At 34.2% G+C, this 27666-nt stretch overlaps 1 protein-coding gene across 1 annotated transcript; it reads left to right on the forward strand.

Annotated features, from left to right (window-relative positions):
• The first annotated feature begins 11394 nt into the window (after positions 1-11394).
• Positions 11395-27659, forward strand: LOC129003033 (acyl-CoA-binding protein homolog). Its single transcript, XM_054431236.1, has 4 exons — positions 11395-11715; positions 16085-16123; positions 25896-26010; positions 27410-27659. The coding sequence occupies exons 2-4, from the start codon at positions 16109-16111 to the stop codon at positions 27547-27549; spliced, it is 270 nt and encodes an 89-aa protein (XP_054287211.1). The 5' UTR covers positions 11395-11715; positions 16085-16108; the 3' UTR covers positions 27550-27659.
• The last annotated feature ends 7 nt before the right edge of the window (positions 27660-27666 follow it).

Here is a 27666-nt window from a genome sequence, read left to right on the forward strand (position 1 = left end):
ATTTTTTTAAAGTTCAGATTTGGGGTTGGAATTGATATGATTGTATGAAAGTTAGCTATAACCAAGGCCCCATTAGAACCCTAAGGCCTACCCCATTAAGAAAACCCTTAGTGGGGTTAGTAGGGGTTTAACCCACAACAAAAAAGTTTTTCTAGTGGGGCTTTGCTACATGATAAACATTATAACTTAATTAAAGTGGTTTAAATACCTATATTGTTGACAATCTAAGTTGTTACACAACCACTTGGATTGTCAACATTTCAGGTATTTAAACCACTTTAATTGTATCTCAATAATCCGGAGGCTACCCATTCGGAAAAAAATGAAATTATTAAGTTACATAACTATGGCCATTACATAATTAATTATGTTAACATAATGATGGTATAACACTATTTTTACGAGTAAATTTCAAGTGGGAAAACTCAATTTATTTGATCTTAATATTATCATAGACAAATCTATCTATCTATCATATATTAATAGGCAAGCATGTTTCTTTAAAACCTTTTTTCTCAGCTCGTGTGCATCGTAGGTAAAATCTACGCATACCGTTAGAAAGCTATTTTCTTCTAGGTGTGCAGAATCCCTTTATAAATTTATGAGTTTAAAAATTTGAAAAAATTAACATGGATCTTATGCGTTGCCATGGTGACGAAATAACAACGAAATATAAACAGAAAATCAAAACAAATGGAAGAAACTCCAATCACATGTTTTATTTACAGTGTGGGGTGAAAATAGATAAGTGAGTACAGTACATTAGATATTTTTGGTCGAGTTTCGACCACTGGACATTACTCGTATAATTAAATATAGACCGACAGCAGTGCTGCGGTTAGCATAACTACTGGCATCCACCGCTAGGAGTGCCTAGTTATTTAAACCTGGAATTATTTCACTTTTGATTTTGGTTGAACGATTCTTAAAAAATAGTCTAACTTATTATACTCATCACAACCAACTGGTGAACTGAATAAACATTCACAAGAAGGTGAGGAATGCTATTAGGAGTAAACAATTATTGCTTACACTCATTTATGCAACATGATTGTTTCATGGGGAATTGTCTCATGTTTATATGTCTATTGTTTCATAGGAAAAGTTTGTTAAGCAGGATCAATTTTTATTGAGTAAGAAAGACAAGCCTAAATTTGGTATCTTAATTGTTGTTAAGCCTATATATAAATACTCCCGCTGCAGCAAACCTGCTGACTAAGCAAATTTACATCTTATATTTAAATAATTTGGTTTTTCTTTTCCGAGTTCAATGGCTCTTCTACCCGACCGATTTTCATGATTGAGGTCTCAAAATGAAGGTAAGCATGCACAGATTTGTCATCAAGCATCGGCTGTAATTATCTATAGTCTCACTCGGTTTATTTGTAAACGAAATTTGCTCTCCATGTATTTCTTATGGGAGTTAAATTTGGTTTCTCTTTGCCGAGTTCGTTTAGCTCTTCTACCCGGCCGATTTTCATGATTGAGGTCTCAAAATGAAGGCATTTTATTTATTTTAACATTGAATAAAATAAAATAAAAAATAATTCCTGATAGAAAAAATAATTCTGTTTATTAAATAAAACTAGAAATTGCTCAATAAAAATTTTATGATGACTTAATAATAATACCCCCGCCGCAGCAAACCTGCCGACTAAGCGAATTTCCAGTTGCCTGAATTGATTTTCAATTAAATGTATTTAATTAACATTAATTTTTATGAGTACATAGGCTTGCTGCTACAGGGAGGGTAAAAAAGTGTGTTTTTTAGAGAAATATTAATAACTTAGTATAAAATAAATAAATTTACCAAGTTTGATCAAAATATATCCATAAACAAGCAGACTACAACATTTTACAATATTCCCCATAAGAATAACATGGGAATTTTAAAATAACAATTATTTGAATTTTCTCCGTAACTAATAATAGTACAAAAACACTTTGATATACTAAATTATTTGTTTTTTTAAGCCCTTTAAGAAGGTCTGAAGAGAAATTGGGAAATTTTGCGTTTGTAGGGTCAAAAATTAGAAAAACCAATTTTTGCCCCATAAAACCCCCCGTAAAACCCCGTTCCCATGGTCCGATCATGCTGGTTCGCGAACTCATTCAAGTTTATCCCGCCTTACACCTTCAAACCAAATTTCATCAAAATCGGATAAAAATTACTCAAGTTATCGTGTTCACGGACACATATATATATATATAAATCTATATATATATATATATATATACACGGCTGCGCCCGGGAAGCCAGTCACATAAAATATACACTGGAAGTCAGTCAGTTGCACCCCCCAATATATTTCAAGACTATGATATATATATAATATATGTTGGTAAATATCTTAAGCCTAGACATATCTGAACGTATATATCTCTTTTTTTCTTAAAAATACTAAAATATAATTACGTAAAAAATGCTATGCTAATGCAGTCACCACCGCATTTGCATGGGAAAGCCAGTCACGTAAAATTTGTGCTGCTAAGCCAGTCACTATATATTTTACCGCATACCACTGGAATCCAGTCACTGAAAATCCACCCGGGTATCCCGTTACTTCAGTCACTTTCACTCCTGCCCTTCTACTTTGTGATATTTATTTGTTCTACAAGCTTGAAAATCCGCACCTCAAACAAATGGATTATGCTTCAGGCATTGAGCACTCTCATAACCCATCTTTCGCACTTCATTTTAATTAGTTGTCTTCCAGATTACTTAACAATTACTATTCTACAGATTAAATACCTAAATGTCAATGTAATCTTTGGTCGTCTTAATAGTCGTCCTGGCAACTGTGGATACAAATATGTACCGTACTAATTCGCAAGCGTAAGGTGGGAAGTTATTGCTTTATAGTCGCACAATTAGGCCTATTGTTGAGTCCTTGGAGGCAAGCGGCCATCTTGGATGATTTCAAAAAGCTGCAAAATTTATCGTCCAAAAATATTTTTCAAACACCAAAGTGTTTATAATTTAAATAGCTAGTATACTGTGGGATTAGAAATGTTCTTTGTAGTTTTGAATTATTCTCCAAGGGAGTCCATAAAATAAGTTAACGGTCACGGTCATCTAGGAAAAAGGCCAACTAATACGAAAACAATATCCTGTGTTGCGCGGGCCGTAGCACACAAATAGTTTTCCCGCCTCAAACAATCAAAGGCGTGTGGAACAAGGCAAAATTCTTGTCTCTTTTGTGGCGAGAGGTAGGGGCGAGCCTAACGGGTTCCATTGATGGGCTACCCGGCTACCGACCGACCTGGGGTAGCGACTAGCGAGCCAGTGGATGGTTAAAGGTTCTGCCGGTTATTTCCATCTTATTGCTGGTTCTCGAGCTTTTGAGCTCGTTGTACAGTGAAATATTACTTCCCTATTTTATATAGCCACAATCAAAGCGATTTTTACAAGAAAGAATGAAGATATAGACTCAGTGATGTGTGGTTACTTAATTAAATCATGTTCCTTGATTGTTTACCCTTTTGTAAGAGCCAATAATCAATCAACTTATATTTCTTTATTTTTCGATTTATTATCTATATCAATTCAAGAGGTAGCCCTGTACCTGGTTAACAAATATACCGATTACATTTAACGTGTTTTCTTTGAGTTACGCCCCATGGGATTCCAAAGTTTCACAATGTTTACATTTTTGAAGAATGTAGATAACAGAATGTTTAACGAAGTCAGCTTTAAATGCTGTCAATAAAGTTCTTTGATTTTGCGGTCCAAAAGGTAGAAACTATTCGAATTGTGAAACTTTTAATTTTTGCTACGAGCCTGTTAATTGGAGATTGTGACTTTCTTAAGTTAAGGAAGTAAACGAATTAACATGACGTGTTTGGAGTGGGATTTGAAATATGTGACGTGTATCAAACTTTTTCTCTTCAAAATCCTCTCCGATGTAAAACACAGGTACGGCAGCTAGGTTTATTAGAATTCAAAAGTTTTTAAAATTGTCCTCCAATGTTTAGAAATTATTTTTCGATCAAGTTGTTTAATGAATAAATAATTGTTTTGCCAAATTATGTTTCGAAAACAGGAACTAAAAATAGATCAGGAAATAGATATTTTAGTTCAGAAAACAAAGCCAATCAAATAGGCCTACGTACTTTTTAAATAAAAACACTGGTCAGATGGTTTTTAACTTTGCTTTTTATTTACTTCAATAAATTTCTAATAAAAATCACCACAGGTACTAATCTATATAAATAAAATTAGAGTTTTGTCTGTACATTGCTCAGAATCATTAACTTTTAGATTATTTTTACGTTTTAAACATTCAAGAATCCGAAAAAAGTTTCATCTCAATTCCGTTATTATCTCAATCATCAATTATTATCTCAATTCCGTTGTTGTCTATCTTCCGTCTGTCACGGTCCAAAGGCCATTTTACGCGGCCTTCTCCTGAAAACGAGAGTACCTATCAAGATCCTCGAATCATTTTAATGTATTCACTGGATTGGCGAAAGTGTCTTTAGCTATTAAAATATGGCCTCGCTACTTGGTAAAAAAACTTACGGACGTTTAAAACCCAATTTTGTGCGATTTTTGTCAAGTTTTCTCACAATGTTTATCACATAATCATCATATGAAATAGCGAACAGCTGTTCGGATCAAGATTATTTTTCTCTAGCTGTCACTGATATGTTTACATTGAATATTGTTTACAAATACCGCAATCATTTCAGATCAAGTTTCAAAAGCAAACCCAAACCAAGTTGGATTAAAACCGTTTTTCCTTACATAACGGATTTAATTAATCGCAAGTGCAATAATGTGTAGGGTAACCGTAAATGAAAATAGAGCTTCTTTGTGTATAGAATTTCTATCGAGTTTTGGGTTTATAACCGGGGAAAAGACTTTGACTCAGTGTTCTATATGCCTGGGAAACTTACATTTTTTACATAAGCGTTACCAATAGCTTACATATAAGGTTTCAACTCGTTGACGGCACTTCAATGGTGGTTGTGTAAAGTGTTTAGAGACAACTGCAGTGGGTGATTGTAACAGAGGTTTACGGATTATGCTCAAATCGTATTTCTAATGTGTATTCTCAACGCTATGTGCTGCTCGCTGGACCATACGTCCAACAGACCAATTATCCATCTCTTGGGTTCGTAGGCTTAAACAATTATTCATAAGTTGGTAGCACATATAACTCAGTGTTCCGTACGGACAGGCCAAGAGCACCTTTGATAGTGAAATTTCCAACCTGAATGTTTAATGGCGAGGTTGAGGTATAGTATTTTAACTATATATTGTTTGGTTAGTTAGGTAAGGTTAACCTAACCTAACTAACCAAACGATATATGGAATTAAACAATCGAATAATCAATATTACTAATTTAGTTGTTTGTGCCAACAGATATGGAAGTGTACCCCTCATAGATCTATTACGCATTTTTTTTTAGTTTTAACTGTCAGATACTGTATTTGTTTGTATATAATAGTTTGGCTAGCATATCTGAAAATATGCAAACCAATAGTTTTTCTTTATTTAGGAAGGTTTCAACTGACCACTAGAGGATCCCCGTGCGTAGAACGGGCACACAGCTATTAATTAATATTTAATTAATACATCTTATCTTACTAATATTATAAATGTGAAAGTTTGTGTGTTTGTTTGTTTGTTTGAAGTTCAATCACGCATTCACTACTGGCACAGAAGATATACTGTTTTAAATTTATAAATAATTTGTCATATTGTGCGAATCTTGGTGATTTGAATTTGGTGATTTGCTTTTTTCTGCTGTTTAGGTGCAGTGGTAGAACATTATTATGGATATGGTAGATGTTTTATACTATATTATACCGTAAATTAAAGAAACGACACGACGAGTGTCGTTGTCAATAATGTCGTCTGATTCTGACTGATGTCAGATGTTACACTGAATCGGTCACAGGGATAATAATTAGTTGTAACCTACCACTAGCTTACCTAACTAAGTTTGAGTGTTGCTATTTGCAGTGTGGGATGATTGCACTGGACAGTTTAGCTATCTATTTCAGAAAAATAAAGTTTAAAATAAATCAAATTCTAGGATCTGTTCTTAAGTTGTGGCCGTTTTGAGATGGATGCTTTCAGAGTTCAGTTTAGCCTAGCCTGAACAACTGGATTAGTAGCTTGACTTAGTGGTTCATCCATGTTTAGTTTATAAACACTAATCAATGCCTAATCTAGATTATAGGTGCCTTATTCTACTCTGTTTTAAAACTAATATACATAAGCATAAGCTTTAATTTTTGTATTAAATACTGTGTGCATCATTAAGGTAACTCCGTTAGGTTGCTTTTTATAAATAAATAATTTCATAAATCACTGATACCCTATATCATCTAAGTGTGCTCAGTACATAATGACACTCTCTCAAAAAAGTACTAATCCTAACCCAAAAAAATATAGATAGGTAGCTGTTTAGGCCTACAGAGGATGAGTGTTTATATTTATATCACTTATATTTATATGTCTGTGGTTAGGTTTTGGTTATGTTTGCCTTAAGATGGCTATAAGCTTAGGACTAGATATCAAATAAACTTCCAATTAACTTATAGTGCAGCCTAGCCCTAATTTGTCAGTGTCAATGAAATAGTGCAATATCAAGGACAACCAAACTTGGATATACAACCATGTTTATACCTAAGGTTCCTTTTTGGTACTCACCAACAAGGATCAACCGTAATTATTTTCAGTCAGAAAGTGTCCTGAGTTTCCAGAAAATTGTAACTTATTACATTTTAAAAATTGAGGGTAAATTAAACGTTTCGGTTCTGGTTTTGGAGCGAGTCCAAGTTCTTGCAGTGACTAATACTTCAAAGGAAGGAAGGTGGGAAGATTTTCATACTACTAATAGCCTTCTTTGAATTCAGCGTGAAAAATACTGGGCAATTTCAATAGTTTCGGCCATTTAGGGGAACCAAACAAATTTTTAAAAACTCTTCTATCTCATCATTTCAGTAAACTATGATATTATTATTTGAATAGAAGTTAAATGTCAAGAAAAAAAAATACCGCAAATTATTATTTTTGGGATAGCATTACATTGACCAAGGAACACTCTCAAAGTGTAAAGTTTCCCGAACAAAGCTTGGTCCCCAGCTACTTGTCAAACAACGCAATAATGTACGTTATTTCATAAAATTTGTACCTGAGAAATGTACAAATGGAAAATGCATTTCTCGTAAGTGTAAGCAAATCTTAAAATGATAGGATTTGTAATGATACGATCTTAAAACGAGCAATTCAGTATTCTTATTCAAAACACCAAACACCCGCCACTGGATCAAAATATGCCCGCACGGCGCAATCCGGCACGGTGGGAAGCCCCTCTCGTACAATTTAAATTACGTACATAAGCCAAAAAAAAAAAAAATATATGATTTAGAACATTTCACTTTTTGTATACAGAATCCACTGTTTTTAAACTAACCTGACCAAAAAATAAAATAAAGTAGTAGCCGACAAAAAAAGTTCCGTGGAAATTTGCTATGTCACGTTTCATAAAACATTAAAAATAATCGACTTTATTTGAATATTTAAAATGAAAAGTACCGGGGGACCGAGCCGTGGCTCAGTATGTATATTTCGATTGTAAAAGCAATATAAAGGAAACTCGTGTTTTCTTTATAACTAATTTCGGCTTTTATTGTTTAAGTTTCAGTGGAATTTTAATTTACTATGATGTAACTTTAAATGGACAATGCAACACATTAATTTATTATAATCTTACACATTTCTGTTATTGTAAATAAATCATAGAAATAAAAAAAATAAAAGTAGTATTTTTTTAAATACGTTCCTAATGAATGAATTAATATGCGATCACAGGTTAATACAGTAGCAATCAACTACACAGCATTAAAACAGCACAGTGTATGTAAGGGGTGTGATTTATTTCTTGGTACTAAATTAAGTCATTCTTCAAGTATAAGTAAAACTTCAGCATGGGCATACTCTCTAACGTACTATCATATGATGGATTAGCTGAAGGCAGATAAGTCCGATTCAAGCTTATATTGCTTACTATAAAGATTGTTGTAATACAATTAACTTTAACTAGTGGTCGAAAACTCGACCAAAAATATGTAATGTACAGGTTTCAAATGATTTAGGCCTAAAACTTTTTTCCCGTGTGAGTAACTAAGGACTTCTGGATAGTTTAAATATGATATTTATATGTTTCTTACTCAGGAACAATGCCGTTCCGGGACACTATATAAATGGACGTTAACGTGATTATAAATTTGCATTTTACATAGTCAAAATACAATAGGTATTGCGCAACCGTGATATGTTAAGTCATTAACCTTGGTTTACTAATAAAAACTACACCGTATGCTTACTCAAACAAAACAAAACTTGCTTACTGTACAGCAATAAATCACGTAAAGAACAAAACAAAATGAAAATGTAGACTAGAAGACTACTGATACCGTAGTCATCCTAGGCTACTACTACATGATGTTTCAGAACAGAAGTATGGGGATAAAAATATTAAATAACTCATAAAACACCATAAAATCATAGTACTGTACTTAAGTCTTTCTGGTAATAATAACAATGATAAAAATAAGATAAAAATGATGTAAAACACCTCTTATTATTTCTCTTTGTTCTATTCTTTCTTTGGTTTCTCTACATCCACAAGTTGTCATGGTTACTAATCACCCAACGACCCAACCACAAAATATTGTAGTGTTGTGACAGCAGACAGAAGCAGACGATTGTCAGTATGTCAGTGTCAGTGCAAGATTGTCAGTCTGTAGGTGCGAGCGTATAGGTTGACCTTGACGATACTGATCGATATTTCTCCGTTTTGCTTCCATCTTATTTTTGTTAAATGAACTGTAATATTTCAATAATTGGGAACCTACTGCACATAAAAATTACCGTAAATAGTTAAATATATCGTTCATATCGAAATATAAGACTGAAAAACACAGTTAATAAAACATTTTCTTGGGATTTGTGAGGTTATATAATATATAGGCATCATGATGATGCGACTCCAGTTAAGCGAGGTTCTACTGTATTTGCAAGTTAAAGTTACAAATAGAAAACCCATTATATGGTTTGTATTCAATGACCGATGTATTATACAAAATAAATTATAACTTATTTTGATATTAATCAGCAGCATTTATTACAGCTTGCAGCACTTATTGGTATATATAAATATCCCAGTTACTATTAGTAAAAAAAAATAAAACACAAAATTGTGTGGCCATTCAATTTTTATAAACACAGTGTTAAACATTTGACTCTGCAGAATACCGGATGGTAAAGAGTGTTTGGTTTCAAGAAAATAAAATAAAAAATAGTTTAACCTGCTTTACTATTTATTTTGAAAAATAATAGATAGGAAACCATAAGGATAGGTATGGGATTGAACTGAAATAATTGCAGGAAAACTTAAATAGTAAAGTCCACAATCTGTACATTGTTAGAGAGCGAGAGAGAGAGAGAGAGATAGAGAGAGAGATTTGATAAGGAATCTGAAAAGTAAACAAATAATCGTTTCTGGCGTTCGTTATATTGTACCCCCCTCCCCCCCCCCCGTATTTGCACTCGTGACCACTTTTTGTTGCTTCCTTATCATTCATCCGTCCCAAAATATAATTCCTGTAATAGTTTGTTTGTAAAATTGAAATTATTATAAAAATATTTTATCTTTCGAGTGTAGTTTCATGGTTATTCTTATCAGATAGAATAATATCGTTGTCATATGTAATAGTTACTCCTTCACGTTACGCAATTGCGTAAAAAACAGTTCCAGTATCTCGGACAAGATTCACGTATATTTCTCGAGATAAAGAAAATCCGTATAGTTCCCGGTCCGTGGAAACACTGTAAATACTAGGATAAAAATATTGTATAAAGGAGAAGTTGACTAAAATTTCAACTGAAGGTAAAAAAAATCAAAATAACTTAAAATATGAGATGATGAACGGGTAGGATCAAGATTCAACCAATTATAATTAATTAATATTCAACGATCCTTATTAGAGGTGCATCATATTTATTTGGAGTATGAACATGTTTAAACATTAACACGTAGTTAATCACTATCCCAACACAAATAGTAACAAGGAGTAAACGAAGGTTACAGACCGCTGGGTTTTACCGCTACAAAGTAGGGTAGGGTGCCGTACTGGCTACACTACTCCACGATAGAACACACGATGAGACAGTCTCCGCATTGGTATTGCAGTTACGCTTATCGACACAGGCAGCAGCACCGGTTTGCTGTTTTCATACGTATAAAGTGCACGGGAAGCCATACCTGACTGGCTTATGGGAGAGCTGACTGGCTTTCGGGCGGGTGACTGCCACACCGAGTAAATTACCAGCGCACTGACTGCCAAACCGGGTGGGCACAAAAGTATACCTATATATATATATATATATATATATATATATACATATATAAAAATTTGAACGAATGGTGTTTTTGGCCTCTGGGGACATCAAAATGAAAAAGTAAATCGGTCCCGCACCTAGGTCTTACCATGCCACCTACGGTAATAGCTACTTCCCTATAGGGAAATTCGCTAAAATTAAACTGTCATAACCGAACCAAACCAACCAAACTTGCTGATAATTAAAAAATCTTGGACAAAAAGTTAATGCTACCAGCGGGATTCGAACCCGGGACCTTCATTATATCAACACGGCACGCTAACCACTAGACCACCGAGGCCGATGGCTACAGATCGTATTGTTAGTGTTACGGTAATGGCGTTCCCTCAGCTAACAAGAAGCCCTCAATTGTCTGTGCCTCAGCTGTCATCGTAGCCTCTTTTATACCTCCCCTGAGTATAGTGATGGGATAACCGAATGGTTTCCATGACCGAATAATCAATCAGTTATTTTTTGCGTCAATCGGTTATTTTTAGTTGAATGAATCACCGAATCAATTTTAGTCATTATTCACTATCACAAACCACAACTAATTTTTATCCTATGGGAAACTGAATGGCATTTAGTCTTTCAGCGTCAATCGGCGATTTTTAGTCGAACGAATCGCCGAATAAATTTTAGTTACCTGATGATGTGACAAACTAAATCAACTAAATAACTAAATCACCGAATCGCACGGTAAGACTAATTTAACCGAACCAGTATAAAATAACCGAATTAGTCTATTCAGCATCAATAACCGATTGATTCGGTTATTTTCATTCGGTGATTCCCACCACTACCTGAGTAAATACCAAGTAGGCGGCCGTGGCAGCATTCAGATATTCGATAATTTTTGCGATACAATCCACAACTGCGATTACAAGAGTGCGATATTTTCGGAAGTCAGTCGGTTCCGGTCGGAAAGCAGGGAAGGGACCAAAGTTTGTGAACAGGGATTAAGTTTGTTTTGTTGTGTTGTAAGTTGTAAGTAAATTGTCAAGTTAAGTTGTCCGAAGTTTGTTTGTTTGTTATTGCCTAATGCCTATTGGAAATTTTGTTATCAATCCATCCCATTCCCATTGGCCATTGGTCTCTAGTTGCGAGTTGTGAACTTGTGAGTTGTGACGTGACGCTAGTGAGAACCGAAGAGGACGATTCGGTTTAATTAAATATCTGTTCTCTCTTGGCACTCGGCAAGTATTATCTATCTACCACTCACTAGACCAAGTCACCACTCACCAGTGAGTGACTAGTCACTACAGAGTACAGACAGCAGACACAGGATCGCACATTTCAACATTTTCTTGGACTGGTGAGTTTAGCCAAATTAGACCTACATTTATACCTAACTTAATAACATAATTTAACTTAACTTAGGCCTGATAAATTAGGGAACTTGAATTTTTACTTTAGTTTGGATGTTTGACCAGTTAACGAATTTCCCATAAGCTAAGTAGGCCTAGGCTAGTGGGTCTCATGGTAGGCTTAAACCCTAGTCCACACATGGTTGATTTGTCTCAGCAAACATTGTCGGCCCACTGTCTCCGCTAGTACCACCATTTCCAGCGATGTCTCCAGATACTTAATTGACCGAATGTTAACCGACTGTCGGCAGGCGAATTCCCGTGTTTTTAATGTTTTTAACACTCATTTGGAATGAAAATATCGATCGATGGATTGATTATTCGATATTTGGTTAGCTAGGTAAGGTTAACCTAACCTATCCTAACAAAATAATATATATCGAATAATCGATACTTTCATTCCAATGAGTGTAGAACGTAAAGTAGGCTAAAGTGCAGCAGTTTTCTGTTTCCTGTACAAATGGGAAACACGGAGACAAGATAGGCTATCAATTATTTAAGATGGAGACGCCACTAATTAACTAACGTGTACAAAGAAACCCAAATATGAGTGAAGGATGAGTGGCTCGATCTTGTAGTCGTGTTAGTGACTATGACCGATATGTTCCTTAGACACAGCTGTTAATTAATAACTCAGCCCATACAGCCAATGGCAAGTAAGCACAGAAAACATACTAGGTACTATAACCCAGAATGCCAACCGCATGGTAAAAAGCATTAGGTAGCCTAAGTGTTTTGAGAGAGCTTTGCCTGTCAATCCGTAGGCAGCGCCACCAGCGTTGCCATGCACTCAGCATAGCAACGCTGGTGGCGCTGCCTACGAATTGACAGGCAAAGCTCTCTCAAAAGACTTAACGCTTTTTACCATGTGCGGTTGGCATTCTGGGTTATAGTAATAGGCCTATGTTTTCTGTGAAGTAAGGGACCTACATTTTATAGTGGATTCCGAACCACATTTTTTCCTTGTTACTATCAAATTGGACTAATATTCTTATCCAGGATAGTACTGCGGATAGTTGTAAAAAAACTCACTCTTGCGGATGCAAAACTTTTGTGTGGACGTGTCTGGAGTGTGGAGACTGGATACAACCCGAAGGTGTTTTAACATTCAGCTCATTTAGTTGAGACTGCAAAGCAGTAGCCTAATATTTATCGAATTGTTCATCTCTAGAAGCTTGAAATCTTAGGCCCAACAAAGCCTATCAAAACTTCAAAACCTGTAGGAGTCAGCCTACTGAAATTCAGGTACCGTATTTCTGAACTTCCCCTACACTTTTCTTTTAAACTTTTCCTAAACCCTATTAAACGATAAAATAGGTACCTTACAAACATTTTTGAAAGCGCTGCAAATTTCAATTATAAAGCTACAGAACTACTTTCTTAAGGCACATCACGTGCCAAGAAACAAGGAGCGGAGTGATACTACGCACACATAATGTAACTTATAGAATTTGTACTGGGCCTATTTATTTCTAAGAATTTAAAGGAGGCTATAGCAATGACCGCTGGGATGTGGTAGCGCTCCCCCTCGGCTTCACAACAATAGCTATGTTTTTGACAACAGCGGATTAGGCCTGACTGGGGTGTACATGGACCTTTTCTCTCCTTACGTGGCTGGGACTGCGCAATCCTTCCTTTGTTAGCACAGTGGTGGATATAGAACAGTCACAAGGGGGGGGGGGGCGAACATTGGGCTCAGGGGGGTTTGGGGGCACCCCACCAAAAAATGTGTGTAGCCTAAGCTAAAGTCTCAAAAATGGCAGTTTTTATAGGTACCATTTCTTTGTCCAAAGTTAGTGTGACAAATTATTTTACACAATGTGTATGCGTTACTGTATAACATGCAGTAAAAAAATATATATATGTATGCCTGAGGGGGGGCGGTCGCCCCCCTCTAGATCCCCCACTGCGCCAGCGTCTGTCCAAAGTGCCTTAAAAGCTATTTAAAGTCATGGCAAAGGTAACTTTTAAAAGAAATTCCTTCTAAGTCAGTTTGAAAGGATTACAGACTATTGTGTAGGCCCTACAATGGCTTTTTGACCTAAGTCAGCTAACTCCGCTTGATAGCCTAGTGTAGGTGCCCAAGTGAGCTTACTAACAACCACTCTTGGACCCTGCTTATGTATTTCATTTACTTGATAAGTTACTGTAATAGAGTTTTCAGCATGGGTTTATGAGGTGACGTACGCCTAAAGGGTTTAATGAGTGTTAAAAACTGTAATATGGATACAACAGAGCGTTCTACTTTCCTTGGTAAAGATCCGAATAAAACTGATATAAGCCTAGACCTAAACCGTTTCCTGCACAACATAAACCAAAGAAAAGATAAGAGGTGATGTTTGAAGATGGAATTCTAGAATATACATAGGATGGTTGGTTATGTCGAAATGAAGGCTATGTTGTAAATAGGCCTAAAGATATACATATACCCCTAAAAAGCTAAAGAATCCATCATGCGGTACTTACTTTTGAGTTGTTCTTGTTTAGACTTTGGTAAGTACTTCAGGTATTATCCGGAGGCCACCCTAATACAGCGCACTGCGGCGGTTATGTTAGGTTGGGTTATCATAAAATATGTTTGTAGGACTTACCTCGTTTCAATATGAATCAAACAATACCATGAGTCATACTTTTGCCTCCCATATCCCCTCCAAGTAGGCCAAGGTGCGGTCGTTGACCGGGGTGCGCGCATCACCTGTCATCGCCTGTATCTAGTGTGGCAGCTAGAGTAGAGGCGGCAACGCTTTCAACTCTATCCCCGCCGACATCGCTGCCTTCTGGGAGGCAGAACTCAAAGGCCGCTAATTGTAATCATGTCAAATTTGGACACTAAGTCAATTAAAGTAGGCTATGCTCTTTCCATTGATAACCCAACGTAACATAACCGCCACAGTGCACTGTATAAGAGTGGCCTCTGGATAATACCAAAGTACCTAGACTTCTTAAAAGTTCGAATAATCTGATTTTATCCCCGGGGGTTATTTATCATAGAAAGCACAGATTCTAGCCTCTGTTGGTCGTCATGGATGAAGTATATAGACAAATTACTTGGATTTTAGAAGTAAATATTCGTTTGTTTTGATTAATTTAGGCTAATTGACATGTTTCAGCTGATCAATTAACGTAAATAAACACTTAATTATTTGCAGAATCGTAAAATAGATCGATTTTACCTAAAATTACTGAAAAATGAGTGATTTGTTTATTTTTTCAATGTAGTGGGTAAAAAGAGCTTTAAAATGACGCCTGATTTATGAAAATTGACAAATAATTAAGGAAGTTATGGTGTACTGGCAAAAAAAAAAAAAAAAAAAAAAAAAAACACTAGAAATTATAATTCAGTAGAACTTTGATAACAAGACTCTTAAGGGGATTATAAAATAAGACTTGCTATCAAGGTTGACTTCTTATCAAGGTTTATAATAACATGTGATTATGAGTAAAATAAATTCAAGGGGATAAGAAGCTGACACTTGCTATCAAGGGTGACTTGTTATTGAGGGTCTTGTGATCGAAGTTCAACTGTAGGCCTATAGCTTATCTAATAATAGTCAACTAGTAAACACGTTGCTGGAAATCGAGCAATTGCAAAGAAGTAAAGTAGTTATTTAAAAACAAATAAAAGTCATCATAATTTCCGATGAGTTTAAAAGACTTTGAATTGAAAAATAAATAACAGCAATTAAATTATACAGCTGATCAAAATGTAAACAATTATGTTCTTCATAAGGATAACATGGGAACTTTAACAGCCACTGGGGCAGAGCCCAAGGGACTTTTTCAAAAATGTAAGGTCAGTTTGCAAATCTACGCGACACGCTCTTTCCAATGAGACGCCAATGGATAAAATCGGTTAAGAAATGGCGGAGGAGTTCAACCGACAAAGTTTCATGTAGCGTATTAATTATATAGATGCTAATTTATAGATAGTGGAACAAAGCCAATGACTATTCATTTTAAATTGTTCAGCCTGTAACACAATATTTTTGTGAATTGCCTTATAAAAACAGTTTGATGACTGTCAGAGCCCATTAAACAGTTTTAGAGAAAGGCCTATGGAAATGATCAAATCAAGGTAACCTGAGGTTTTTGCGGCTGTGCATTTAACTTAAAAACAAACAATGGTTTAGCAATGTGTAGCAATTAGGATTATACCCTAATTAATGGGCATTGGATGACTCAAGGTCATGGTTGCAGAAGCCTTTTCCCTTGAAGGACCCATCTTATATATGTTGTGCTGTACGCTCTACGATTAGACTACTGTAGTTACCCTTTTACCTGTGAACCAAAGTCTTATAATATCTGATCTTTTTCCAGGTTTCCTAACAAGCACAGAACAACATGTCACTTTCTGAGGTAACTATTATCTTTTTAAGTAGCCTACTAAAATGTGTTTTCTACATTATGTAATAGTCTAATTAATATATTACTAACTGTAGGCCTACAAAAATTGAAATCTTACTACACATTGTAGTCTGCTGTAGAACAAAGAATAATACATTAAATTTTGCAAGTTTGTTTAAACCTAATTATGATAATTGTTATATAGGTGGTTTCTTATAATATTAATAGAAAATTTTATGGCTGTTAAAGATATTAAATATAGACTAGCATTTGATTTTCCAAATTGAATTTCTTCCAAAATTTCTCAACTTGTTGAGGAATTGTTCCTCTTGATCCAATTTTACTTAAAGGCCTACTTGCAACTTGGGAGGGTATAAATAATATTTTATCTGCTTCTACATTGTATAGGCCTAATACTACGCTCTTTAGTAATTTAATTCAATACTTTAGGTCAAATTTTATTTTATTTCACTTTTAATTTGCTGACTAAATTTCTGGATGAGCTTAATCAAGCAATTTTGTGTAATTGATGCTTTAAAAACAGCTACATCCAAGCTTTTTAATTGTTATCAGTTGAGTCGTAATTGATTGGATTTATTTTTTTAAGGATTATTTTAAATTTGATGTTAGGCTATATCTAGGCTTATCTTTGTCAGCTTTCTACAAAACCTTGTCAACATGTTAATAGACATAACATCATATAAAATATAGGTAACTACTTATATGAATCATAATATAACTGTGTGATGGTTTGCTGGTATTTGAGGGAGAATACACATACTTACATACTTTCTAATAGTTTCTAACTCTTTCCATATAATCCTATTCAGCCTTATTTTGAGCAATAGGCCTAATAACAACTAGTGGTCGTTCAGTGGTCAAAAACTCGACCAAAAATATGTAATTTACACATATTGACTATTGAGAAAGTAAGTTCTCAAGAGAGAAGAGAGAAGTAGAAATCCCATTTATATGGACCAGCTGTTGCCATTATATTTTTTATAAAAAAACCTAGTTGTGTGAGCCAGTCACAGAATGTGTGTCTAAAATTATTTTCTACATTTTTTTGTTGCTGACAATGTTGATGGGTCAGAACAGTTGCTATAGCTCATAATAAGGCTGCGTTTACCTATTGGAAGCACGCTTGGGCAAGTTAAATGGTGGCGCACGCTTGTGCAAGCGTGCAGTTGCCGATAGTGTGGTTATACTAGAGCAGAGCAACCAAGAACAAGTGGTCGTCCCCACTAGTCACAGTAGGCCTACATCACAGATCAGTCAAAATTGAGATGTCAGATGATGCGGACATTGTGTTTGAAAATTGAGTTAAATTTGTATTATTAGACTCCGAACGTGTTGGGGGAACGGAAAACTGTAGAAGTAGATGTAATGTTTGTATAATTAGTTATTTTATAAAAAAACAACTATACCGACTAAAGCAGTATAATTTTAATAAGCCTAGAGGAGCTTAATTTTTTCATCATAGCATTATTACAGGTCTATTTTGATAGAAAAATAAAATTCAATATATTTTGATTAACAAGTTAAAATTCATTTGCAAATAGCGTACAGCTATGATAATGCTGTAACTGTAAAATAGTTATAAAAAAGCGCTGTATCAATCAACGCCCCGGTATCCATTTTGAATAATTAAACAACTTATAACAACACAAAAATATAAAAAAAACAACAGTTTTCAGATCCACAACCTATGCTACTTCGTCAGTGAACCACAGCAAACTGAGGCACGCTTGCTTCAAAAACAAATTTATTTGTTTCGAGATTTGAGAAGCGCAAGCTTGTCCCAGCGTGCGCTTGCTAGTGGCGAGCACTGTAACCATGACTAGACAAGTCGTCACCGGTTTACAGTAATCTGCTACAATTTTGTTTCAAAGGGCAAGCTTAGCCAAGCGTGCCTTCAATGTAAACGCAGCCTAAGTCATTCCATAAGTTTGAATTGATACTAACATCGTGTATTTGACAGAAATTTGTCATTTAGATCAGCGCAATCTTTTGATTGCTCACATCAACCACGACGGATTTAATTTAAAAACTGACGAGAACTTTAACATGGAGAGGGAATGTCTAGTTGTAAGTCAAAGGTACAGCCTTCTCTATTTTCACCCCACGCTGTAAATAAAACATGTGATTGTAATTTCTTCCATTTGTTTTGATTTTATGTCTATATTTTGTTGTTATTTTGTCCCCAGCATGGCAACCAATAAAGCCCATGTTAGTTTTTTAAATTTAAAATTATTTTTTTGTGCTTATATTTGAGCCTATTTAATTTTTAAAGGGATTCTGCACATCTACAGGAACAGTATGCGTAGAATTTCGCTGTGATGCACACAAGCTGAGAAAAAAAAGGTTTTAAAGAAACATGCTTGCCTAATATATAGATTTTTGAACATTTTTGTTTTAAAATCCTATGATAACATGGGATGGAGCCAGCGAGCACATAATAATAATAATAATAATAGAGAGGACACGGCGTTTAACCAAATGCACTGAAAGTGTGGCCAAATCCGCCATCTTGGTCCGTCATACAGCCTGAATCCAAGACCCGCGAACTCAGTTCTAATTAAAAACCCCGCGACAAATACACGATCATAAAAAACATTAATAGTTGACAAAAAATTCTGAAATTTTGCACACTTGTAGATATAATACTGAGGAAAACGATGGTGTTAATATAAAATTATTAGTTATGATAGTAATTTAGTTATAAATATGTTTAATACTTATGTAGTTTAGTTTTTCAGATTCAGACATGAAAAAGTTGTATTGCGAGAAAATTTTTTCTTTTTTGGTCAGAGACATTTCGTCAGCGGGAAAGTTGTGGATAAATAACCAAATTTAACTATCCGATTCACCAAAAAATTTTATCATGTTCGGTTTTCTAAAAAAAATCAGGTACAAAAGGGATCCATTGCCGCTGCTCCGTGCCACGCCCGCTGCGCCGCCGGGCCGTCGTCTATACATTTTCAAATATATTCTAAGAAATTTTCAAATATATTGCCTATGAAGAATTTTTAACCGTTTAGCACATCTGTTTAAGGACTAATTAGCTTTCAATATCATCCAAGATAAACTAAAGATAATTCTGTAAGTTAAATTAAACTTCCCAATTATATTTTTAAAATTACACTCAATTTATTGTCCCAGAAAAATTACAGTTTTATTGAGATGTTGCCTGATATTATTTTTGTGAAGACTTTTGTTAAATATTTTACAGTAGTAGCGAACTCTAACATTGAAATATTTTTGAGCAATAATTTTAATTAGGTACTAAACAAAAATTATTTTTGTCCATATTGTTTCATATCCTGAGAAATGTGTACTATTTGGAAACAAATTTACTCCTGCACATTGTCCAAGTAGGCTACTTTGTTCGTCAAGTCCTCAATTAGGCTACATTGCTTTCCTTTACACTAATATCATTAACTTTATATCTACACTATTCTCATCAAGCATAGCAGACGACTAGCGCAGGGCTAGAGATATACATATCTCTAGCCTGCGACTAGCGCGCTGCACATGCTGGGACTACTGTCGGGGAAATAAATATGTGCTTGAGTTTGAGCCTAAATATCTCTTGAGATTAATTATCCGATTTTGTTGAGACAAAAATTAAATATAAACTGGTTTAAATACATTTGACGTGGTAACAATTTAAAAAAAATCCGTTTACCAGAAATTTTTTTATAGTTGAAAGATTCTAAAAAGTACCGGTTTTTAAGAAACTCTGCACTAACACTGAAGTTTAAAACTTAATCGTAAACAAACTACTAAGTCAATCTTTCTGAAATTTGTATGGCTTATTGGTATATTTATTGTTAACAGTTCCATGCATTTTAAAATTTTTACTCACGATAGTTTTTATGCTGATGTTTATTTTTAAATCGTATGCTAACATCGTTCATAAGACACTAAAAATTTCGTTCAAAATATCATCGTGTTTGTCGTGACACAAGAAATAACACCAATATGACAGATTAATAATGCGAACAAAGGTGTTTTTTAAACAGATATATATTTGTAAACAAAAATTTACCACGCAACTGGCAGGCCGATTGGCTCAGTGGTTTGTTTACAATTAAATTTTAAACTTCAGTGTTAGTGCAGAGTTTCTTAAAACCCGGTACTTTTTAGGATCTTTCAACAATATAAATTTTTCTGGTAAACGGATTGTTTTTATTGCTATTACGTAAAATGTATTTAAACCAGCTTATATTTAGTTTTTGTTTCAACAAAATTGGATTATTCATCTCTGAGATATTTAGGCTCAAACTCGAGTGCACATATTTATTTCCCCGACAGGTAGGCTAGCGCCGCCATCTTTGTCCGTTTCGCCGGCTAGTAAGACTGCCACGCTCCTGCGCTGCGAGTAGCGCTTCTATTTTGTTATGTGTTCGCTGGATGGAGCAGTGCTGGCGTATTGCACATTATTTTACTAACCTCTGTAGGATTATTATTTCTGGACTGCCATTTTCACAGACATGTGGGTGGTTAGGTTTTTGTTTGGAGTAAAAAGTGGTTATGTTATAACTATGAACATTTGAATCAAAACCTTTGAGCTGTTTTTGAGAAATGTTAGTCAATCAGTTTAAATGGACAAACAAATAGACTAAGATGTTTCCTTGGATGTACTGTTATTATCTGTTAGCTATTTTTATACAAGGACATCAAAACACCGGTTGTTTTCCTGCAAGAGCAAGATTCAAGTTTGGTATGATTGGTGAAAGTTGAACAACAATCTCTTTGAGATTTCTGGATTATTTGTTAAAACCTATCGTTCAGAGGCTTAGTATTATTCCATCCAAGGATTTAATTCAATTTAAATATTTAATCATTATTTTATTAGGTACCGTACTTATCTTATGACTTGGTGTTTAAGTTAGGTGCATTTAAAAAATCTGCCCTCACCTAAGTTTTAACAAATAAAACATTTGAAGACAAAATATTTTATAACTCCCATAAAGTAACAAGTTTTTTAATTGCCACGTTTAAACAAAGCCAACAAGAGTAGACAGTGAGTCATTACGTATTTAATGGTAACATATGTTTGTAGTGCGGCATTTATCAAGCACTTTAATTAGGTACAGTTACTCGAACATAGTCGAGAATATGTAGACCCGCTTTCACTCGTGTTTTGACGTTATTTATGCTACTCTACAAAGACTAATTATTTTCTTAATTAAAACAGACATTGGATATGTCTTTAATACAGTTACGTTCGCTGCTACGGACGTTCCGGAACGTCACCGTTCATTGTTGTTTAACGTTACCATAGATCAGCCAGCTCGTCACGAGGGTGGGCCTACTATATTTCTTTGCAGCTCGTGGGGACGTACGTTTCTGACAATAAAATATATAGTTTCCCAAAATCACCACCAGGGTCGTTTAGAACAGGGCTTTATCCCACCTCTTTCCTGCTAGATAGCGACACTACTTTACCGACTGCAACCTGGGTAGTGCTGCTATCTATCAGAATTACTTAGTAATATGTTCAAAGCCAGTTTTATTGCAGAACATTGCCATCCAGTATAACTACTGTTGTTTTTACTGTAATTCAGTGTATCGGCAGCAATGTTTACGCAGTGGCGAGCGTTAGTTCAGCTCCTGGCGCCATCCCGGCATCTAGCGGTCAGCAGCGAACGTGTTAGGAACGCAAAACTTATACCGTTTTTTAGGTTAAGCCTTCAATGTAAAGTTTAAATTTACATTGATTGTACAGTTTTGGTTGTTGCAAATTGAAACAGTGGATGAAACAATAACAATACAAAATAAATGGTATCAGCAATCTGACACATACTTTCTCCCATAAGTTTGCCAAAAACCTTTAAGCGGTGAGAGTAACCAGCTTTTTATGGTGTTTTTATGGGATAATAACAAGTTACAATAACTTTGGAACTGTCATTTTTACGGAAATGGAATTTGTACCATTTTGTTCCAAATATTAAGGACCACACATACATACTTACTTACATACTTACTTTTAATAAAAAACTGACTTTTATCTAAAATGCTTTTTTCTTTTTTTTTTTCTTTTTTTTGGGTTTTATGGGAAAATAACATAAGTTAAAACAACTTTGGAACCGTCATTTTTACGGAAATGGAATTACTACCATTTTGTTCAGAAATTAAAGGACTATAACATACTAATTTTTCTAACAAAATTGTTCGGGCCGTTTTTGAACAAATCTGATTTTTCCGTTATTTTATGAGTTTTCATGGGAAAATCCCCAATAAAAATCAAAATTTAAAAAAAATTAAAGAAACGCCTGGAGATACCTACATACCATATTAGTAGGTGTGGTCTGTAGCTCTTTACACATCCACACACACAGACATCACTTTAAAAACCACTTTTTTGGGTTCAGAGGGACCCAAAATAGATATCCACTTAAAACTCAAACTCAAAAATTTTGACGAAAACAATTCTTTCCTCATATCCTATGTATGAGAAAGTAAAAAAAACAGACACCTTATTATCTATTGACTATGAGGTTGACAACAGAAAATAATTGTACAGAAAATATAGTACCTTAATATTGGGAATTACAACTTGCATCTATCTTTATGTCAAGGTCACTCGATAACCTTATAATCTAAATAACATTTTTAACCTTTTCTTTTTCAAATAAAATACAACTTAATTTTATTTTCTCTTACCTTTTAAACATACATAGGCATAATAAACCATTATTTAAGACATGATTTGTTTAATAGTTTTACTAGGGACTTATTCAATAAAACACAGACATTGTTGAACATTAACATTGTTGACATTAACATTAGAAAATGAAAATATACATTTAGTCACCGGGCTGACAAAAAAATACAAACAAAAATGTATTTCATTTATCCCCACAATATATGGGACCCAACATTTTTAATAAGCTGCCTTCAACAATAAAAGAAATTGATTGCATATTGAAATAAAAAAAAACACTTAAGCTTTGGCTTCTGGAGAAGGCAATTTTTCACTGGAAGATTTCCTAACAAATGTATAATTATTTTTAAGTATTCAATATTATGATTGTTGTTTTGTTACAATCTATATAGGTACGGTATATAATTCCGTAAGTCAAATTTTTGTAATGAAATTGTGAGTGACTGGATGGCCGTAGAAGGATGGGAGGGGTCTTATTTTAAAGGTCTTGACGTGAATTTTGAGGGAAAACTATTCATTTTTCTTACCATGAATTCGCAACAGAATAAAACTTTTCCCATTAAAACAACATGGGGTTTAATTTGTTTACATATTTTGAAATTAAAACAGCTGTGCCACAGATTTGAAAACAGTGATCAATTCACGCATTTGGTTTCCTTTTAGCCAGTCAACTATGAAATGTATACTATAATAAAACTGAAATATTGAAGATTAGTCGGAAAAACGTCTGCATTCTTTGTTTATATTTAAATCATATACTCAAGTTTCATTTCTTCATGCTTTTACGTTATTGTCGTGTTAAAGGAATAAACGAAATAGAATAAATATTCTGTATAAATAATCAAAGAGTCGAAATTAAATCTAACTTCTGTTTTGTTTTTATTTTTAAATCATATGTTCAAGTTTATTTTAAATGATGTTGTTTTCTTTATATTTCTACACATTTTAAGGTTAAGGTTGTGTAAATATATACAACTAAAATAACCTATAAATGTTATTGGTTCTAAAATGGTGTATTTGCATTCCTTCGTAAGTAAATTTTTTAGTGCAGTGAATATACAACGTAGAGTAATCATATTCGATCATAAAATCACCAGGGATTCAAGATGTTTTGGTATGTAAGCTGCTGGATATATATTCTTTTCATTATAAGTACTGTAATTAATATGAACGCCAGGGGAATACCACAAAGGCGTGGAACTGTTCATAGGAATGACAGTGCGCGTAGGAGAGCAATAGTAGATAATGACGAACTTAATCAAGATATGTTACAACCCCTTTTTAGGAGACCCATGGTAGACGAGAGAAATGTAAATATCCATGATGCAGGATTACTGGACCAAGAGTGCATTCAATGTAGTGCTCTTCATTTTAGAGAAGAACTAACGAATAATCATTTTATGACATGTTGCCATAACGGACTTATTAACCTTCCTCAGTCAAAAACTAATGTAGAACTTAACAGTTTGTTTGAAGAGAGCCCACAACTGTATAAATTCATTCGACAATGCAACAGTGCGATGGCTTTTGCTTATTTTTCAGCCAGTAAGAAAGATATTCCAGGAAAAGGACCATACTGTTTCAAAATTCAAGGACAGATTTATCGTTCAATCTCAGATTTTCTGCCTCAACATGATGAAGACCCCGTGTAAGGCCAATTGTACATTATTGACACATCAACAGCAACAGAAATTCGTCAAAGGCGTCGAGAAAATAGTGACTTAAAACCTGAAATATTGTCAAAACTAGCTAAAATTCTATTAGAAAATCCATTTGCACAAATTTACAAAAGAGCTTCGGAAGAAATGGTTGTACAAGGTGACAGTGAATTAGAACTTAGGTTTGTAGACAGGATAAATATGGATCGTCGTAGGTATAATAAGCCTACTGCAGATGAAATTGCAGGCGTCTTCAATTCATCTGAAGGCGAACCTCCAATGAATTTTTAAAATTCCAAACAGGGAAGCTTTTATTTGTCCTCATTAACCACAAGACCAAAGCTACCTTAGTAAACCAGTATTTATTCTCAAACAATGATATGTTTGCTGCCTTTTCATGTTAAACCACTGGAGTGATTCAAATTATTGATTGAAAATGACATCAACAAAAGCAAACAAAGAAGAACAATAAACTGGTTTTTACACAAAAGATATGGTGTAGGGAGGGATGCCTATTCTGACACATAGATAATGTTATTCTGAGTTTGTTTAAATACCGGTATTGCAAAAAGTTGTTTTACATTTGAGCTTTTTAGGGACTTATGTCCCTACAAGCCACTAGTAGATTTTAGTTGGATGACAAATCACCTGTCAATCATTGATGTAATGTGATGATAATAAATAAATAAAAATAAATAAATAAAGATACCCAGTAAGTCATTGCCGTATCATGTCATTGAACGATTACTGGTAATTGTGATTAGAATTACAATACTTTTCATATCTGTGTAATTTTTCAGGAATAAACATCATTATTTCAAGAACAAAGTTGGTATAACCAGTATAACCTACTGTATTAGGTATCTAAAGTTGAACAAATATTCAGTTTTTACTCTTCGTATAAAATTAATACTTTTTCAAAAAATATTTGTTATTTATCATGAGTTGATTTAATACTTGATTTATAGGGCGTAATTATATACAATCTCAATCTTAGTAGAATACCAATTTGTTAGTAATTTAAAGAATATAATTAGCCAGATAAAATGCTTTTAGGTATTTATACATTTCTGGGTTGCACTGTTTGTTCACATTCAATGTCAGTGCATTTAATGAATTAAGTTTGCTTCAAAAGAGTTACCCAGCAAAGACAGTTACAGTTTTTCCACTAAAATTCTCAAATCAACTTATCCAACTGTAGATATATTAAAAAGTGTTGGAATAGGAATAAATAAGTATAATTACATCAGTACAACAGCGACTTCTTGTAAAATACTGTTTAAGTGTTACAATAGGTGGATCAAAACTTCAGAAGTTTTGATCTAATCAGAAGGACCACAAGATGCCATTTCAGTATTTCACTGCATAACTCAGAATTAAGCTCGAACCATAACTTAGTTAAATGTTTCCCCTCCCTATAGGCTACTGTTTCTCATGATTTGATGGCTTTCAGCAATTTGACAAAGCTGCGAAGGACGTGAACAATTTGAAGGAGACTCCCCCACAGGATGATCTGCTTGAGATCTACGGTCTGTACAAACAAGCCACAACTGGTGACTGTTGTACTGGTGAGTAATAGAGAAGAAGAATTAGAATAGAGATGGTAACAATAAAAACATTCAAGTCACTGGAATGTGAACTATTCAATTGTATTCTTCAATGGTTTAACTTTATAACTTTATTTCTGTCCTGAATATGTAGGAATTCTTTTGATATGATTCTTTTGATTGATTGATGTAGAGTTTTTATATGACTAGTTCCACCATGGAAAAACTACAAAACAGGATAAACTAAATACTAGAGTGTCTTATGAGCTTTCTTCAATCACGATATTGACTCCCTCGTAGGTGACGAACAATGTCAAAAGTCCCATTAGGTTTTTTATTTTTGCTTTGAACACTTGTTTTTAAGGGTTTGTAACAAAGTAAAAAAATTAAGTTCTTTTATCTATGAATTGTTAAAATTGTTGTTTGTTTAATACTTGTCTATATATTTTACTAAGAGTTACACATCATAGGGTATATTGGTTATAATATACAGTAGAACCTCTTTAATCCGAACCCCCGTAATCCGAACGTCCACTAATCCGAACCCCTCATTGCTGTACACTAACTTATACACAGTATAGCAGTTCTTTATTGTATACTGTATTTAATTTACAGTACTGTTTATTCACCATATTTACTACTGTATTAAATAAACACTGTATTTTACTTTATAAAACATTTTTTCACTTTTCCCAAAATAATTTTGATAAATTTTAGCTATGTTTTAGCTATTGTTATGTAAAAACAACAATATGTTCTGTATTCCGAACTATTCAATAGTCTGAACTACCCCTGGTCCCAATTAGTTCGGATTAAAGAGGTTCTACTGTACATACAAACAGTACTCCTTATCCGTTACGAGTTTTATTGATTTTTTTATGTATTTAGTTAGTGGGCCTCAAAGTTTCATTTTCACAATAGGTGGTCCTTACAGTTAAAAAGGTTAGGAATCACTGCTTTATGTCACTGCGCCGCCTAGTTTAGGATACGGTAATGAAAGAACCTGGGCAAAGATTTTAACTAGGCCTACACAATTATGTTTCTGTTATATTTTCAGAACCTGTAGGATGTTGAGTTAAAATTTGATAGAAGAAAAACATTCTTCTAGACTACTTTACACACTGTCTATTGCAGAGTCGTATTTTCCTGAATGGCAATAAAGTATGATATGACCATGATTATCTCTGCTACTTTTAATTCTAGGAGGATAATTATGGACTTCATAATCAATGAACAATCACTTTTGTATAAATTTTCTATCATTGATTTTAGATTTCTGTAAATATTTAGATTCACTGCTTAGTCTATTGAGCTTTTTGTAATACAATAATAATTTTTAGTTCTTAGGAAGTCCCTTTAATTCTAACGCCCCTTATCTAATTATTTTTATGCCTTAATAAATCTGTGACTGTTTTTCCAGACCGACCTGGTATCTTTGACCAGAAGGGCCGCTACAAATGGGACGCCTGGAGTGGTAAGAAGGGGATGAGCCAAGACGAAGCAAAAAAAGCTTACATTGCCAAAGTCGAAGCCCTAGCAGCATCGATCGGACTGAAGTAATCTATGCATTTAAAAAGCCAAAGCTTACAATTTGTTTTCTTCTTTTTAATTTTATATACAGGGTGCTAAGTGCTGTTAAATTTGCACAACTTATTATACTGTTGTTCTAATCCAGTT

The sequence above is a fragment of the Macrosteles quadrilineatus genome, unplaced genomic scaffold (assembly GCF_028750875.1).
Source record: "Macrosteles quadrilineatus isolate MER2022 unplaced genomic scaffold, UCM_ALF_1.0 Scaffold_9__3_contigs__length_116548681, whole genome shotgun sequence".
NCBI classification, from domain to species: domain Eukaryota; kingdom Metazoa; phylum Arthropoda; class Insecta; order Hemiptera; family Cicadellidae; genus Macrosteles; species Macrosteles quadrilineatus.

Coding starts and splice junctions, on each gene's coding strand:
- LOC129003033 (XM_054431236.1), top strand. Junction 26,011..27,409: donor AACTGGTGACTGTTGTACTG/GTGAGTAATAGA, acceptor CTGTTTTTCCAG/ACCGACCTGGTATCTTTGAC.